At 41.4% G+C, this 18,559-nt stretch overlaps 2 protein-coding genes across 2 annotated transcripts in view; one reads left to right on the top strand and one right to left on the bottom strand.

Moving 5' to 3' along the window:
* Nucleotides 1-10,750, top strand: part of LOC123520261 — a 22,805-nt gene extending 12,055 nt beyond the window's left edge. The window contains exon 2 of the mRNA XM_045282393.1: nt 8,516-10,750. Coding sequence (XP_045138328.1) covers nt 8,525-9,418 — 894 coding nt within the window. The 5' untranslated portion in view covers nt 8,516-8,524 and the 3' untranslated portion in view covers nt 9,419-10,750. The remainder of the gene's footprint in view (nt 1-8,515) is intronic.
* Nucleotides 10,751-12,014: 1,264 nt separating this feature from the next.
* On the bottom strand, nt 12,015-18,283 carry LOC123520066 (compound eye opsin BCRH1-like). The gene is made up of 9 exons (XM_045281947.1): nt 18,108-18,283; nt 16,530-16,737; nt 15,646-15,799; nt 14,916-15,157; nt 14,644-14,802; nt 13,712-13,816; nt 12,866-12,988; nt 12,470-12,587; nt 12,015-12,297 (listed from the first exon to the last, which is right to left on the bottom strand). Exons 1-8 carry the CDS (start codon nt 18,143-18,145, stop codon nt 12,486-12,488), a joined length of 1,131 nt encoding a protein of 376 aa, XP_045137882.1. The 5' UTR covers nt 18,146-18,283; the 3' UTR covers nt 12,015-12,297; nt 12,470-12,485.
* Between the last annotated feature and the right edge of the window lie 276 nt (nt 18,284-18,559).

The following is an 18,559-nucleotide window of genomic DNA, read 5'->3' as shown; positions in this document are numbered from 1 at the left end:
CCACCCGCTAGGAAACCGTTGCCTCGAGTGAGGAAGCCCAACCTACACTCCGACAGTGGACAGGATTTGAACCCGTGCGCTTGGAGAACCCTCGGACCTCAAAGTGCGCATGGTTCCACTGCACCACGGCGGCCCGTTTTAGGATGAAAAGTACAAAGCAGAAGAAAATAAGAAAAAAAAGGGGAGAGGGAGAGATTTTGGTAAGGAGCCATAGCTATATGTGCAAATTGGCAACACACCCACATAATCTCACTTGAGTTAAATTTACCCTCAGAGAAAGTGTTTGGTGACAGAAGAGGAACATTATTAGACCAGTAGGGTTCCCGGGAATATACTAATAAAGTAAGAAAATAAAGAAATAAACAGTCCTAAGGTTTTTCAAGACTGTTTTAAGATATATACTAACAGTTGGCGACGTATGACGGTCAGGTTTCAATGGTGTGGTCTTGGGGACGGGTGCCGGCCAGATTCCTCCCACGGACAATTTCTCCCTGACATTTTTCCTCCTTGATATAATCCCCCCTGGACACATTCCCCCGGGACACGTACCTCCCTGGATATATTCCCACCTGGACATATTCCCCTCAGGACATTTTTCCCTGAGAACATCCCTCTTCTCTTTCCCTCTGCCGAATCTCTGAGACTAGATCATCGAACCCCTGAATGTGATTAAGTCGAACTCATTTGTTCCAGAATTGAAACTAGTTTGTTAAGAGTTTCGGTGACTCAGTTTAGAATGTCTTGTTTCGCATCTCGCTGTCAAACGATCAACATTACAGCATCAAGAAGGGCTCTTCAATACATGCTAGACGAGATGGACAGAAGACCAGCACAATTTTTGAAGGCTGTAGGTTGCTGCATTCGGCCTCGAATACAATTGATGAATGTGATGTATATTTCCTCCTTATTGCTTATGATTTTATCAGCTTTTTATTGTCTTATTAAAACTAGTACTGTAGACGATCTATTGTCTTCCCTTACATATATGAATACATTTGCAACCTTTGCATGTAATGAGGCAGGGATTTCCTGGAAAAATTACTCGCTAGGGGAAATTATCAAAGGGGGGAATCGTCCATGGGGGATATAGTCCAGGGGAAACATAGTCCATGGGGGGACATAGTCCAGGGAGGATAATGTGTGGAGAGGATTGTGTCCGTTGCGAAACTATCTAGGGGGAAAATGTCCTACACTCCTTGGGGGACGGTCAAGTCAAGTCGACGGTATATATTTATCGTCTGTTTATCTTTATTAATTTATTTTTTCCATTCTGGAATTCATCACTCGTCTTTCATCTCCTTAGTTATCTTCCCTAAATATTGTCCTCTGTAATCTACCCTGAGGTGTCACGGTGATTCACCCTCAGTCTTACAGGACACCATAGCAGATCGAGGCAACATCTCAGTATATCCGCTACATCTCACTATCCATCGCTATCCCACAGTCATCCCAATCATTCTTTCCTCTGGACTTTGTCTTCAGTCTACCGGGAGCTGATATCATCTTTTTTTTTATCATTTATCTACACAATTTAGTGAAGTTTGTTGGTTCATTTCATTACAGTTCGATTTAGTTCAAGATTTAGTTCACCTCTTTTCATCGCAAGTCAGTTTAGTTTACTGTAGTTCATTTTATTACAATTCTGCGCAGTTCAGTTCAATGCAGTTAAATTCATTTGAGAGAGAGAGAGAGAGAGAGAGAGAGAGAGAGAGAGAGAGAGAGAGAGAGAGAGAGAGAGAGAGAGGACAGGAAGCACGCACATATTTGTGTGTGTGTGTGTGTGTGTGTGTGTAGAAGGGGGCGACAAGGGGAGGAGGGTATTCTGAAATTGATGAAAATAGCATGACGGGATGAATGTAGGGATGAATGTACTGTGTGGTGCCCGTGGGTTGTGTAATAATTGAAGTTCGTGGATGGAAGGGGAGACAGGCAGGCGAGGACCACAATAGTGTATATACGGCGGGATGTCAAGATGGGAGCATCTGGGATGATATTGAGAGGATGTGGATGGAAGATTATTCAGGAGATGGGTACAAAGAGGAGGCGGACGAGGACGAAGAGGAGGAAGAGGGAGAAGAGGAAGAAAAGGAGGAGGGGAAGGGGATATGAGAGAAAGATGAGCTAAAATGAGGGTGGAAGAAGGGATAGAAAAGGAGAAGAAAAATATGAGATGTTCGAGTTATTCATTTTTCTTTTCTTAGACACACACACGCACACACACACACCAGGAAGTATCGTACCTAAAGGATTAACAATATCAGAGGAATATTTAACATAAGCATTAAGGAAATCTATTAACTGTGTCAGATATAATTAAAATGCAAACGAATATTTACTAACCAGAGAGAGAGAGAGAGAGAGAGAGAGAGAGAGAGAGAGAGAGAGAGAGAGAGAGAGAGAGAGAGAGAGAGAGAGAGAGAGAGAGAGAGAGTGTGTGTGTGTGTGTGTGTGTGTGTCAGTCCATAACTTTTTATCTGTCTCTCCAAACACGCATTTCTTTCCTCTCTGAACCTCACGGACTCACCACTTCTGCTTCTCCTCTTGTCTTTCCTCCTACAGTTTCCTTCCTAACAGGCAAACAAAACCCGTTCTCTTAAAACAACACACAGCGAACCAGCCACTCATTACAAGTGACCCAGGTGTGATATGTTACCTAAGTGACAGAGAGTAAGTGAGGCAATAGATAGAGAAGGAAAGATTTTTTTTTCTTTTTTCTTTTTTTTGAGAGGTCAGGGATAACAGATGTGGTGGTAGTGATTGTTGTGGTGGTGGTAAGTTTTTTCGTCCCTCCCTTGTTCTCCCCTCTGCAGGTTATCTATGAGGTTTTGTTCCTTTGTTTCTCCCTGTCTGTATTTTTTTAATGGCGTCATGCTTTATCGATAACAAGGCGGGTATGTGGCCTCCTCCTGGCATGCGCCCTAACCATTTCATTCCAACTTAGAATATTAGATACCGTGCATGTACTGTTTTGTCTCACAGGTTCAGAATTCTGCCGGCAGACGGTAATGCTGTCTCTAGATCAATTAATTTGTTGATATGCAATCTATTAATCAAACTGCAATGACTTTCTGTTAGATGCTTTATTTCAATTTCATTCTACATTTCTTATTTTGATGTATGAACTGTGTCCATTTGATGTTATGAATAGTTCAATTATATGCAGCTAGAGGGCGTTGCAAGCGCTACACTAATTCATAGATTTGCTAACAGAGGCCGGTATCATCCAATCTAATTCCATTCTAATGACGTATATGATTCAGTTCAGTAATCTGCCATTATGGGTCATTGCAGTCATTACACTAATTCATACTTTTGTCAAAGGAGGGAAATGTCACCCACAGCAATTACACTTGCAATATGTAAATAGCGGAATCACCTCTGATGTATGATTATCTCCTAACATGAAGTCATTGCAGTATTGCATCAGGATAGCCTGAGAAAATAGGAACATAGGAAAATGAGGGAAGTTGCAAGAAGCCATCAGTCCAACACGTGGCAGTCCCTGTGTGAGCAAAATGATCTAATTCCACCTATCATCTTCATCCATAAATTTGTTTGTGGTTATAAGATAAACATGCTGAAGTGTTCTGTAGTGGCCAGCAGAAAAAGCAAATATGATTTTTTCTAAACTCTAAATGGTATGGTAATTAGTCAGAGAAAAAAACAAGAGGTATGAGAAAGAAAAAATACAACTAAATTAGCAAAGATTAGGAAGAGCTCTTTGTTTTCGAGTAATGAATTTGTTGAATTTCTCTCTTTGTTATTTTACTTTTCCTGGATCCTTAAGACCCTCGTAACAGACGTGAAGTTAACGTTCCACTGCTATTTGGCCTATCTTTCTTGAATCATTGGCCACTATTAATCATGTCTTATTGTTATACAGTCAGTAACCACTATACTGACTTACAAACAGAATATTACAAAAATCTATCCATGGAATCTATTTCTTGTTGACTCATAAACATTTTCTACACCATTTTTAGTAACGAAAAAGTTGTTGCACATCGCAGGGAAAAGCTTGAAAAGCTGCACCAATAACAAAAGAGAGTTTTTGGAGAAAAATTATCATGGGGGCGGGAGTGAGAAGAATCATGGTAAAAGAGACGCGGGAAATCCATAAAGAGTGTTTAGGTGTGAAAATGACAGCGTTTACCTGTGTTTGTAAATGTGTGGGAGTGATAGAAGGGTCCAGATGTGGTTGTGTTGGTTGTAAAGGTGGTAGGGGTATGTGTATGGGTGTGGCAGCGCACGTGGGGTGTGGCTGCATGAACGAGTGTAGGAGAGTGTGGTGTTGTAGCGGTGCGTGTTTGGGACAGGGGCGGCATGAGTGACAATCGTGAGGAATGTGTGAGGCGAGGGCGTGGCGGTATGAGCATGTTTCACCATCACCTCACTATTGGACCCACGCACACACGCGTCTCCTTCGTTTGCTTTGACTTTGTTTTTTCATCAGTAAACACTGTGTGGTCAATAACTCCCTCAAGAGTAATGAAATGTGGTGGTGCAAGCTTAGTGGAAAAAACAAACAAACTTGCAACCAAAGGACTGAATGAGTCACAAAACTTTTTTAATGTCTGTTCTACAAATTGAACTAGTGTTATTTATTTTTCTATAGATTAATTTGATTTACATTGCAAAACACATGATTCACATTGCAAAACAGCAATTAGAGAGGGATGGATAAAGAGAAACCATTAAGGTGTGTTAAGGGAAGTGCATCATTCTCATCTGGAGACTTCGTGTGAATCAAATCTGAGATAATCTGAAGGTAAACAAATGATTAGCAGAAACGAATGACGGTCCAGCTGAATAGTTTCAAAGTATTTTTCGGTTTCTAGCGTCATAATCTGAACAAATAAGCAGATTTTTTTTTTTTTATCAGTTTATCCCCTAATAAGTCTTTGTCTCTTTTAACAAACCTTATTACATATCCAGTCACAGTACTTGAGAGAGGTAGTAACTAAGCATACATATAATAACTCTCATAGAACAAAACCAACGGAAATAACAGCAGTATTTATAGTATCACATTTATCATCATTGGTACTATTAACGTTCTCCTCTCATACTCACACATTTTCCCTTCCCACTGTGTGTCCTCTTTTCGGCCTCTCACGTCCCTTGCTCCCCCTCTTTCCATTACCAAACTATATAGGCCATTTAGGTCAATCTGCTATCGGGCGAGGCAGGACAGCGAGAAGTATGCAAAGCGAGAAAATGTCTGGCCGTGTTGAGTGGCTGGCTGACATTCTCTGGAATCTGTTCTCTGAAAAAACACGTCGGAATGTTAGCACTTCATGAAGGAAGAAGAGGAGGAGGAAAGAAGGAGAGTAAATCCCGTGTTCCTAAATACTTTTTTCTCTCATCATGAACATTTTCAAAGACTACAAAGATGACTGGTTGTGTTCTTAATTTTTCTTCCTCTCAATTCAAGATCCAGAATGTTTGTTAAACTATTACTAGAACCATTAAAAAACATCCTTCATAACATCATAAGCTCTTAAACTCTGGAATTCCTTGCCTGCATCTATATTTCTATCTAACTGTGACTTGAACTCATTTAGGAGGGAGTTTCAAAACATTTAACCCATTCTTTTGGCTAACACTCTTAATCCTGTTCGGGGGCCGGCATCTAATTGGGATTTCATGTTTAATAATTTTTGTTGCTCTTGGCCAGTTTTCCTTTCTTACATAAAAAAAAAAAAACTTTGTTTTCTCATTGGGGCTCTTCTCAAAGACCGCAGAAATGATTACTGATATTTTTGTGTGCTTGAGAGAGAGAGAGAGAGAGAGAGAGAGAGAGAGAGAGAGAGAGAGAGAGAGAGAGAGAGAGAGAGAGAGAGAGAGAGAGAGAGAGAGATTTTATAACTAAACCATTAGTGAAATTTAACTTCTTGGTTTATATTCTTGTTTTATGGTTATCATGCATCTATGGTCTCATTTTTGCAAGTCTTCATCTTCATCTTGTTGTTCATCAGGCTGAAACATAAGACAAATTACGTGTTTCTGCTTACACTCATAATTTTTTGTCAGTCACGTTCTCTCTTAACTTATATATATATATATATATATATATATATATATATATATATATATATATATATATATATATATATATATATATATATATATATATATGTGTGTGTGTGTGTGTGTGTGTGTGTGTGTGTGTGTGTGTGTGTGTGTGTGTTTACGTAGGAGAAGCACCGCCCAAGGGGAACAAAAAATGTTCATGTAACTTGCCGCTTTTCGTTCTCCATCAGGCTCTGTGGCGCTCGAGTGATTCCGGATCTTATTACAGGAAGGGAGAACTCAGTGAGGGTCGTTGATTCCCATGACACAGGAATATCGTGTTGCGGTAGTCGCTATTGCGCACCTCACTCAGGGTCTATTTCAAGCAAGCAAGTCTGGTGATAGCTATTCTCTCTCTCTCTCTCTCTCTCTCTCTCTCTCTCTCTCTCTCTCTCTCTCTCTCTCTCTCTCTCTCTTGTGCTCTTTGTTCATGCAAGGACTGTTGGACGTATGCCTGACGGTTTCTTTCAAGTTCACTTATTTTCTTATGTTATATTCCTGGTTTCTTGTTTCTGTTCTTGTCTTTTTCCTTTTCCAAATGTTCTTCTCCGTCATTCCTCTGTTTTCTATACTGCAGTTCTTGCGTTGGTATGAGAAATACGAAAGTTTTTCTAAAGGCGGGACAGTCGGGATCTTATTCAGAATGATGATTATTTCCAAATGCCACAAAGATGATTAGCCGAGTTTTTAAGAATAGCTCTTATGCTTACAGTGTAGAAATCTTATTAATCTGTCATTAGAATTTTAAAGGCACCCTTAGGAACCCGTGAAAAGGTGTATGGTACCTGCATGGACTAGCTACGGAACGATTTTACTTTGCGCATCCCCCTTAGCTCCCACAAGTCACTGGCTCCATGGGTATAGGATGGCGGGCACCGGTAGGTACATCAAAGGCATAGCGAATCCTTGCCATCATACGCTTCATTGACCCAGTATTAGGCTAGTCTTTGATCTGTGTGTGTGTGTGTGTGTGTGTGTGTGTGTGTGTTTGTGAGTGTACTGCAGTCTCCCAGAACTATGAATATTTCGAACGCCCTTGAAACCTTTCTGTCTCGGAGACCGAAAAGAGTTGGAAAAAAAGGAAGGGTAGGAGAAGGAAGAGGAGGAGGAGGAGGAGGAGGAGAAGGAGGAAGAGAGGAGGAGGAGGAGAAGGAGACTAAAGTTCAGTCCTGAAAATTAGGAAAAGTAGGAAAACAAAGCATTCTTTTATTGATTATTATCTTATCGTTGAATTTATCAGAGAGAGAGAGAGAGAGAGAGAGAGAGAGAGAGAGGCCTATAATATACTATGAGGCTTTAACCCCTAACCTTTCGTAACACACACACATACTCTCTCTCTCTCTCTCTCTCTGCTATTTACCTAAAGTCTCCCGGGCATCATTCTGCCTCTTTTTTCTTCTTCCCGAGAAAAATAAGATAGAATGGATAAAAAATATAGTAATGAAGTAAAGGAATGGGAGTTGACACAAAGGATCGGCGGCTGGTTGCTTTGTTCCCTTTGTCATTAATTGTTTCTGTGGCATTTATCAATTTTTTTTTTTCATCATAGTTTGTTTGTGTGGCTGGTTGGTGTTCTACCGTCAGTATGTATATATTTTTTCCATGCCTTAATTGCGTGTCCATGGTTGGGTTAATAATAAAAAAAAAAGAGTAGTGGTAAAAGCTTTCATTGACTGACACTTTTTTAAATACTATTCATGCTGCGAGAAACATATACACGCACAGACCCTTCCACTACCACCACCACCCCTATCGCCACCACACACGCAACTCTTATTATTGAGCTCTGTGTGACCTTTATACATATCCTTATTGAAAAATTTCCTGTGGCCTCAGCGTGTTCCCATTCCTTACTCAATCTGTGTGATTGATTCCTTCCCCAGACTGGAGGGACGAGACTGGACAGGAGAATAAATGGCTTTGTTCACTGTACATTGTTCGAGATAAAAGACGAAATGCGTTGAAAACATGTTGACATCAAAAAATACAAATACAACACACTGTTACACACACACACACACACACACACACACACACACACACACACACACACACACGGAGACAGGGAGGAGGGACGTTGCTCGTCACCACAACGCAAACACACACGAATCGACCCACCTCAAATTAGGCTGTGTTGATGGAGCGAGGCCGGAACGAACACGCCTCGCTGCTTCCTTCACTCCTGCCACTTGATTTCGCGCCCACGATTCATTCCCGGAAGATACACTGTGCTGAAACGCTTAAAGTTAAACTTGTGATCATTTTTTCCTTTTTTTACACTGGGCTATCTCTGTCTCGTTTGCAAAATACGGGTTTACGAATGAAAGCTTGTAAAAAGAATAGATATAAGCCAATATTTGTTATTCAATCATCGCAACTTAGTGAATGTATTATAACTAATATTTTGATGAGATCTAATTCTAATCATTCCTTCACCTTCCAGAGTGGGAGCATGCTGCGTGGCGGTGTGGCGGCGGCGTGCGTGGTGGCGGTGGTGATAGCGAGCACTGTCACTGGAAGCTCTTTACCCCACACAGAATTATCCACATCACCAGTGTCATCACCCAACACCCTTGAACACCGCAGCACCACCAGCAGCACCACATCAGTGACGACAGGAGAAAATCAGAGAAATTCCAGTCAGTCTGAAGTAGCGGAGGAGAGGAAATCTCGGCAGGACGTCAGGAGTATATTTGGCCAGCCAGGCGGGGAGGATCTTAATCTCTCTCCCGCGCAGATAAAGGCGCTGAGAAAGTTGCTGCTTACTCCCGATATGTCGCTGAACGTGACGGTAAACACCTCAGGAGACGGCAGAAACCTGGGGGAAGAGGTTCGGTGGCAGTGCTTCTTGGAGTGGCTTCGGACCCACAGTTACAAAGCCAGGAAAGATCCGAGGACTTGTAATGGCGAGCAGCAGAGCGGCATAATGAAAGGAAAAGGCAACAAGGAGTGCATGCCAGTACTACTGCTGGTCGTGCCTGCGCTATGCAACGGAACGCAGAGCTGTGTTAACTTGACGGAGACGTCCATAGAGGAGCTGCTGCACCGCTATGTGGTCTACGAGAGAAAAAGAAAGCGACAGGAGGAGGCTGATGACGCTGTGATCTACATAGTGGTAGTGCTCGCCTTCTACTCGTTTGGTATAGTGTTTATGATCGCCAACTTCGTGCGGCAAGAGCAGCGGGAGCTGGAAGAAACCAAGATGTACAAGCAGTACGTGAAGCTGGCCCGGGACCGCTGGCTGACCACGCGAGGCAATATGGCCAATAAGCTGGCCCTGCAGGCCCTCAACACCTTCAACGCCATTCCTCAGACCACAGACGTCAACAAGGTCACCTTCGTCTGAGCACAGTGGCGGGAAGATCGTCCCACCAGTCTAGACCGTCCTGCCACACTCCCAGCAAAGCTTGTAGCAGAGCATCAGTTTGGGATTTAGAGGTGAACACGGAAACACCGGTACTAAATGTGTTTGTAGTGAAGTGTTAATACCAGGTAAGGGCAAAGACCTGGGGAGGCATCTCAGCAGACATACCCGTACTATTTACCTTTGGTGTTGCATACATACTAATCAATTTACACGTTATGAAGTGTTTTACAACCAGAATTGAAGTAGTTTATTATTGTCTTAGTCATGTTTATGTGTATCTCTCGCATATATACCCTTTGGTGTTACCATATTTTGTTGCTACTGATTTAAATAGAAACCATTCACGCGGAGAGAGTGACGAGACGCGACCCACAGGTACATGTCAGGACGGGGAGATTGCAGCTTTGGTATATTCTTCAAACTCTCGTCCTGTTGGTGACAAATCCCTAGCGTGTCATCTTCACTGATTTCCTCATTTGTTTTCATTGGAAACCAAAGTGACTCAAGAAATCATTAGGAGCAGTAATGGACGACCATCTGTTTTTTTGCTGAAGTAGACTAGATCGCTGGTAACCCGACCTCCCCGCTTCGCCCAATCAGGCCTTGAAGCGCCTCACCTTCTATATGCTGACCACGTCACTGCGATGGCACGCCGGGGCTGCGGTCGAGAGTTTTCCGTCCCATACTGTTCCTTAATGTATTGTCAGAATATACTCATCTGGGGCACAGCTGGCATGCACCTACGACATGTCCTTCCTTCCCAGCCGAGCTTGTAAGATAAGTCATATGGAGAAAAGAGGACATTGTAAAATTGATATGTCTCCCAGTGAAGGCACAGGGAGGGTATCTGGTAATGTTACCCACCCCTTGACCTGGTGCAGGTATTGGGGTAACATCGGAGGGATTAATCATCTATGTACAGAATGAGCCTTCATAACAGATCAAGCCTTCACAGCAAATCGATCAAGCCTTCGCTTCAGGACGAGCAGTCACTACAGCAAGAGCCGTCACCACAGGACAAGTCGACACTACTGTAGGTTCCTCACTTCTCGTCGCCTCACTTTTCTCAGTCACTTACTTTTCTGTATACGTACAATGAATTTTCCCCATTCAGATACTATATAATGTAGTACATCATGTAATGAGCCCTTGTGGACATGGTGTTATACATGTATATGTTACTGTGTAATGTTCATACATATGTATATGGTATTCTGATTTAATGTTATATCACCAAAGGCTGGGAAGCAGGAACAATTAGTTTTAGAGGATAGAGTGAAGGGGATGTCCTTCCAATGAGGGGTAGCTTAGGAGGGGGGGAGGGAGGGAGGGGAATGGAAGGGTGGGGTGGGAGAAGGAAGTGAAAAAAGAGAGAGGGAATAGAGGAAAAGAAGGAGGACAGTGCTGCTTTCGTCCACGCACACAGAATCACACTATATCACATGGCCTTCTGACGATACCTGTAGTCTACCAGTATTGCATTAGCTTACCTATCACAGTGTTTAGCATCATTCAGGTGGTGGTGATAATGATGAGGAGGAGGAGAAGAAACAGGTCAAACAGATGTAAGGGAACATGTAAAAAATGAGAAGAAATAATGTAGGAAAAATTCATTGAAAGCAGTCAGCAGCAGCAGCAACAGTAGTAGTAGTAGCAGTAGTAGTAGTAATAGTAATAGTAGTAGTAGTAGTAGTAGTAGTAATAGTAGTAGTAGTAGTAGTAGTAGTGGTGGTGACAGTAGTAGTTGTTGTAGTAGTAGTAGTAGTAGTAGTAGTAGTAGTAGTAGTAGTAATAGTAGTAGTAGTAGTAGTGGTGGTGGCGGTAGTAGTAGTTGTAGTAGTAGTAGTAGTAGTAGTAGTAGTACCAGTAGCAGTTGCAGTAGTAGTAATAGTAGCAGCAGCAGCAGCAGCAGTAGCAACAACAACGATAGCAACAGTAGTAGTAGTAGTAGTAGTAGTAGTAGTAGTAGTAGTATCCTTGATTATAATATTAACAGTAACACTGGTGTAGCAGCAGCTTAGGTTATGTATGGGTGTATGATGAAGTGTAGCCAGACAGCGCAGTGTAGTAGAGGTAATGGTGATAAAAATGCAAGAATGGCAGTGTCAGTCTTCACAGTGTTGGTAGAGGCTGCATCAAAGAACAGAAAAAGCAAGAAAGGGAAGTTTGAAGTGATACACTATGGTTAATCAAATCTGAATGTGTGTGTGTGTGTGTGTGTGTGTGTGTGTGTGTGTGTGTGTGTGTGTGTGTGTGTTATTTATCGAGGTCATTATACATATTTCTGAGTGTGAACGTAAGCATAAGAGAGAAGCAAGGCTTAGAGGGGTGTGTCACTGTATACTGAGGAGTTACTTGGTCCACGAGGAAGGGCATCTTAGGATATATAAGCGCCAAAGATTATTTTTGTCAAAGTTCCCAATACATGTTGACACACGCTGACTGATGTTTAATGTCTCCTCCAGTTGCCATCTGAGTTTGTGTTTCTGTATGTTATTCCTTTCTTTTATGATTGAATACCTGTGCTCATGTTATGTGTAAGAGTAGAGAGGCAAGAGCAAGAGAAAAGTCCAGCTCCAATTTCAAAGTTTAATTTAATGACTTCAGGGTTCTTGCCAAATCATTCCAGTATTGTTGTCCCTTGCATGTGAAAATTTCGAAATTTACAGAGGTTATGAATTATACATTTTATATATTTTTTTTAGATTTTTTATAGTCGAGGCCTCTAACACTTACAAGGGAATCTATGAGACGTACTCATCTTGGAGAAAGGTCAGTTGAATGGTCGTGATCAGATGGGTGGGTGTCCTGAAGTAGACGCAGACCCAATGAGGCTCTCACCTCCTAGGCCTTGCAGTCTGCGGAGAAGGAGAGAAAGACGATTAGTGACAGGCAGGGTTGAGGTGCAAATGTAAATACTATACATAGGTGATGTTAGTTTAGCTGAAAGTAGTATATATTTGGCCGATAAGGTAAATATATAGTTAACCATTCAACGTGTCAATCAGTGATAAAAGAAGCAAGTCTCACCTTCAGCAGGGGTCCTTCACGCCTTCTCGTTGTTGGTGGTGGTGGCGTTAGACTGGTTATCATCATACTTCTTTTCAACCTCGTGCACGCAGAACCAGGGCATGTGGACAGTGATGGCCTGAGGAACAACGAAGGAACATATTTGTCGTATTACATTTTGTTATACCAAAGGACGTAAACAAAATAAATATATTGATGGTTATGAGAATATCTAATTAGTGAAAATCGAGCATTGTGTAGCAAGAATAATGAATCGATAAGAAAATTCAAATAATAAATGACGTTAATGATGTAAAGAGAGATCCTGTTTTGCAAGACAAATAATTGATATGAGAACATAACTTGTCAAATGAAATAAATAAGTGGGAGAAATTGAAAATGAACTGCATGTCTTACCTGGCGGAACTTGGGGTGGCTGATGGCGTACACGAAGGGGTTGTAGCAAGAGCAGGACTTGGCCAGGAGAGCGGGCAGAGTGCTGATCAGAGGGGTGATTCCGACACTGTTACCCAGCACACCCTGTGGGATAACAAGATGACGGGCAGGTCAGGGTACGGCACATTACATAGTACACACTGGCTGCACAACCCGTTCCCCACAGCCTCACACTCTCCTTATACAGTCAATTTAGTAAACATGTCGCACTAAACTTCTACCTCAACTATGAATATCTTTGATAGTTCAGTATCAATGATATGATGACATGAAAGAAGGAGGAGGAGGAAGAGGAGGAGAAGGAAGAGGAGGAGGAGGAGGAGCAGGAGGAGGAGGAGGAAAAAGAAGAAGAAAGAAGAAGAAGAAGAAGAAGAAGAAGAAGAAGAAGAAGAAGAAGAAATAATTAAAAAAGATACAATTCAAACCCATTTCGTAATTTGTCACAGCTCACTTGAATAGCTAGCCTATTGATTGTCACAGCTCACTTGAATAGCTAGCCTATTGATTGTCACAGCTCACTTGAATAGCTAGCCTATTGATTGTCACAGCTCACTTGAATAGCTAGCCTATTGATTGTCACAGCTCACTTGAATAGCTAGCCTATTGAGTATCACTTGAAGTCTTCTCTCACTTGTTGTTGGTTTACTTTTCCTATACAGGTATGTAGATTATATAATGTGAGTTTTGGGAATATTCTTTGCTTTCCTATTACTGTAGAATACCCTGACCACCATGCCTTCAAGTAGGGGCAGTAGAAAATGTAAGACCGAAATATGTATACACTTATTCATGTAAGCATGTAAGTACCTGGACGGTGATGGCAGCATAGGGAGTCCAGCAGATGAACCACAGGGACACGTTGGCGATGGCGGTCTTGGCAATGCGGAGCTCAGCACGCTGGGCCTCAGCCTCCTGCAAAAAGAAAAAAGTCTTTGAAAGTACTGGTAATGAGCTAACGAGAGACGATGGAGAAGGAAAGAAATCTGTCCGTAATAGAGATCTTGAAGGGGTTCGTAGTAGCATCACAGGTAATGCAGAATAATTAAGAAGACGCCAGTTGACAAATGGAGTGGTGTGATAACTGCTTACCGTTTGATGTATGTGAATTAAGATCGTATGATCTTGAACATCGCTGATTAAAATTGCATTCGTGAATCTTTGGCAGTGAAGTTAAGTTGAATTTCTCTATTATATAACCACTAGAAAAAAAGTGATATATAAGAAAACTATGAACTGGTTGATGTAGGTAAAGTAATTTGTTTTCCATTCCGCGAACCTTAGGCACGCGCGCCGGGGGTCATTTGTTTGTTTACATTGGCAGAAGCAGTGGGTGGAAGCGGGCAGAGATGGTGGTGCAAGTGTTTTTTTTTTTGTTGTTGTTGTAACCGCGGAAGACTTAAATTGTTGAACCTCAGAAAATATCAATTGTACTGTGAAGTGACAGTCTATGTGTGGGGAGGGTGTCAGCAGCGCTTGGCTTATGAGTGGAGCAAGAAGTGAGGGAAGGAGGAAGGAGGTGAAGCCGCCTTACTTTCGTCAAGGTACAGTAGCCTAAGCTTTGCGACGAAAGTACCGTTATTTTTGGTGTGTCAGTGCCGTAACGGATTGATGCGGGATGTATTAATTTCGTGGCGTTATTGTACGTTATAGAAAATGGTGTCAAAAGGATTGGTGACGAGTTGTGTTTATTGAGTAGTGACGACTCGGTGTGGGTCGGGAGGGTGTTATACTGGACTCACGTTGGAGCGGAGGTTGGTCACGTTCATCTTCTTGGCCTGCTCGCGCATAGCCTTCTCGTGAGCGAAGATGGCCTTCACGATGAAGACGTAGGAGAAGACGATGACGATGGCGGGGAACAGGAAGTCAAAGAAGAAGATGCACATGTTGTAGGTGATGGTCTGTAAAGGAACCAGAAACATTATTAGCGTCGCCCTGTAGTGTGGAACGCCATTGACTGGTATACTGAGAATCATCAGATAAAAAATGTCACAAGTCAGCCACGGCAGCTTACGTTCAGGTCCTGGGTCAGGTAGTCGAAGCTGCAGGAGGTCATGATGCCCTCCAGGCTGTAACCGCCCCAGCCGAAGAAGGGGGGAAGGCACCAGCCGATGGACATGGCCCAGCAGAACAGGCACATAGCAGTGGCTTTGCTCTGGGTGAGCTTGGGGCCATTGAAACCGTTGCAGATGACATTGAACCTGTCGTAGGAGATCATGCACAGAGACCAGATGCTGCACACGCCAGTAACAGCACCTGCCGGAGACAACACAAGGGGGTGGATTACATGATGGCCGTCGCGTTCACGTGTTGGTAAGTATATTGCAGTTAGATTATCCTTCATTACACATTAATCCTGGTATTGTTGTGGCTTAATGGTCTGATGCAAGACATTTGCCCCTTAATTTTGACTATATAGTTCTTTAGAATCTTTCATGGAGACTACAATTCCAGTGGGCCTTTTTTTCTTTTTCTAATATCCACTTTTTTGTCCTTGGTAGTCCTCCCTCTTACATAAGAAAACGAATGTAGTGTGTTTTTGAAAGACGTTATTAACAAAGAATAATAATATCGAATTAAACTTTATTTTATATGCATTAATGACTGCTCTATAGGGTCGTCCAGCGTGATTTAGTTAGCTTTGAAACCACAACCAACATTCTGTCTTTAGCCAGAAGGATAGATAGTGTTTACTGAGTTGGAGATATTGCAAGTGTTATGATGCAGGCCAGCAATGAACTTACCGAGGGCAGCGTAGATGGTGCAGTAGCTAGCGCTGAACATCCACATGCCACCGGAGAAGCAGTTGTAGCAGAAGAATGGGAAGTTGGTGGTCAACATGATCAGATCGGAGAGAGCAAGGTTCACTACCAGCATGTTGGAGGGAGTCTTCAGGTTCTGGAAAGAGAGAACAGTCTTTATATGAATGAAACGAAAAAAAGAAAAGAAAATGATATAATGATTTCTAGCCTAACAGTAGTACAATTTTACGGAGTGAAACACCTTATCGTGCAAAAATTATGTTGCTCACGAGTACTATATTCTCTTAGTGTGAAGACCGTAGCTTTCAAAAGGCATCTTATTCTTGGTCATTCTGTTTAAAATTGCCTAAAAATTAACTGAATTGAAAGATGAGCCAACAGTGCCAAGAAATGTTTTAAAAACACCTTTATCTGCATTTTGCATACAGTTAAAGCATCATGATTTTTTTATTTAATTCATGTGCTACAGTAGAAATCTGAATCATAATAGTAATGATAATAATAATAATAATAATAATAATGTTTAGGTTAGATAAATAATCGTCTTTTCCTTTCTATGATTATAAAAAAGGCATCAAGAGTAGCCTAGCTCACGAGGCTTTCATGATAATAAGAGCGTTTAGAAAGAAAAATGGTTAATCTTTGAATGGTTTAGTTTGTGAGCGAAGTTAAGGAACGAAAGAGACTTTTTTTGGGTCATTGTTGTTATTGTTGTTGTTGTTGTTGTTGTTGTTGTTGTTGTTATTGTTGTTGTTGTTGTTGTTATCATCATTATCATTATCATTATTCCTATTTGATTTTTTTTTATTCATTCCATCTATCCCTCTCACTCTCTCATTTATGTATCTACACACACAAAGACGTACCTTGGCATTGAAATAAAGGTAGATAACCATGCCATTGCCGAAGATGGAGATGGCGCCCAGGAAGAAATAGACAACCCCAAGGAGGTAGTGCCACATGGGGTTGACTGGGGGGTAGTTGTACCAGTGCTCGTTGACCAGGGGCTTCAGGTTATCGGGCACGAAGTCCACCACCGTCATCCCATCGGGGTAACCCACGCTGGGGATGGAACTGCGAGAGAGAGAGAGAGAGAGAGAGAGAGAGAGAGAGAGAAGGGAGAGTTAATTGATAGGAAAATGATAAGATTGGCTTAGTAAATGGTAAGCAAGGAGAATATATGATACAGATGAAATTTTTTTTTTGTTATTTACGGGAAAAATGGAATAAAGGAGAAAATGAAGAATGCATTTATAACAGATTTGCTAGAAAGAAAAGTAATAGGTAGAGACGTAAAGAAGAAAATAGGGAATTAGGGGAAAAAGACTAAAAGGAGAAGAGAAAGGCTTTAATTAAGATGTGAAAAAAATGAAGATGTTAAAAGGAGAAAGGGATTAGTCAGCAGGAAAAGAAATAAAAATGGAGAAGAAAAATAGTCAGGTAAAAGAAGAGAAATATCAATATTTGTCTATTGTTTTATTATTATTATTATTATTATTATTATTATTATTATTATTATTATTATTATTATTATTATTATTTTCGTTGTTGGTCTTATTGTTGTTGTTGTTGTAGTTGTTGTTAGTATTGTTATTATTATCAGTCCTTATCATTATCATCTTTCAAGTAGTCAATGTGAGAGATAATGAGCAAGCGAAACAACATCTTCATAACATGAGCTACGGAGTGTGACTAACATTCCCAGCCATACCTTCATAGCTCCACATGCTTGAGAAGATGGGAGTTAATGGAATTGATTTAGTTAGGTTGCGTTTGGCGAGTTCCATTGATTGATTAATTGATTGATTGAGTGAGTGATTATTGAATAGATTGATAAGCGCCCTGAGACCATAATGTGCCGGCCGCATATGCATGAATCTATTTATGTTCATGTTCCCAAATTTTTGTGAACAAAGTACTCATTCCGTTTCATTTTCTTTGTCATGTGCGATTTGGGAATGAACGGTGTAAAAATGGGAACCATTAATAGATTATCATTTTTTATGATGAACTGTTATTTTTCACGTTTTCTTGAAGGACGAGGGGAATAATAAGTTGTTAGAATGATAGATTAATTGGCAGATAAATTAGTGCATTAAGAGGTTATCATCCTGTAGACATCCAGAGCAGGACACAGGATTTCCCTCGTTAGTTAAGGGTGAGTCAGATGCCACACCACATAGACGTTTAGGCAATGAAACAAAAACAAAGAAAACTAAAATCGTGTCTTTCTGCCCAGGTTTCGAAGCTAAACTGTCTCAGCGATGACCCAAGATTTATGATAGATAAATGTATAGGTTGGATAGATAAATGAATGTTATTATTTAGATTTTACAAAAGGAGTGCATGTTGGCTTCTTGCAGCTTCCCTTGTATCCTTATGTTCTTGTAGATAAAAAAGATTGACAGAAGAAGAGACATGTATGTGGATATTAGGATACTCACGCCCCGTAGTAAGCCATCTGTGGTCCTGTTGCGTTCATGATGATTTGATGATCAGTCACAACGAGAAGCTCTTTGAAGGATGTGTTTAAAATGGAAGGAAGTTTCTGCACTCAACTTCCTGAACCAGACTACGTCGTGGTAACTGAAGTTGTATGAAACTCCGACAAAGGGCTCCAGGTCGTGGCGGGTGTATATATACTGCTCCTCGCCCCGGTGACGGCCTTTGCTAATTAGATTGTGTGGTAATGCCAGGCTGAGCTAAGCATTGTCGACCCAAGACGTGGCCGAAAAAAAGACAGAAAGACGACGAAGCCACTCACTGCTGCTCTCACGGCACCACTCTTCTTCCTTGCTTCAGCTGTTTTTTTTTTCTTTTCTTTTCCCTTATTTTTGTTCAACGAGTTTGTAAGTGTGTGTGTGTGTGTGTGTGTGTGTGTGTGTGTGTGTGTGTG

Source organism: Portunus trituberculatus, chromosome 46, assembly GCF_017591435.1.
Source record: "Portunus trituberculatus isolate SZX2019 chromosome 46, ASM1759143v1, whole genome shotgun sequence".
In the NCBI taxonomy this organism is placed as follows: Eukaryota; Metazoa; Arthropoda; class Malacostraca; order Decapoda; family Portunidae; genus Portunus; species Portunus trituberculatus.
The sequence above is the reverse complement of the archived record's forward strand: the minus strand, read 5'-3'. Positions and strand labels throughout refer to the sequence as shown.

Bases quoted from the DNA above. Each gene is read 5' to 3' on its own strand.
- LOC123520066 (XM_045281947.1), bottom strand. From the start codon at position 18,145: ATGAACGCAACAGGACCACAGATGGCTTACTACGGGGC. The intron at 13,817-14,643 runs GTGAGTCCAGTA...TTCTTTTTGCAG, and splicing joins TGACCAACCTCCGCTCCAAC to GAGGCTGAGGCCCAGCGTGC. The intron at 12,588-12,865 runs GTAAGACATGCA...GTTGTTCCTCAG, and splicing joins GCCACCCCAAGTTCCGCCAG to GCCATCACTGTCCACATGCC.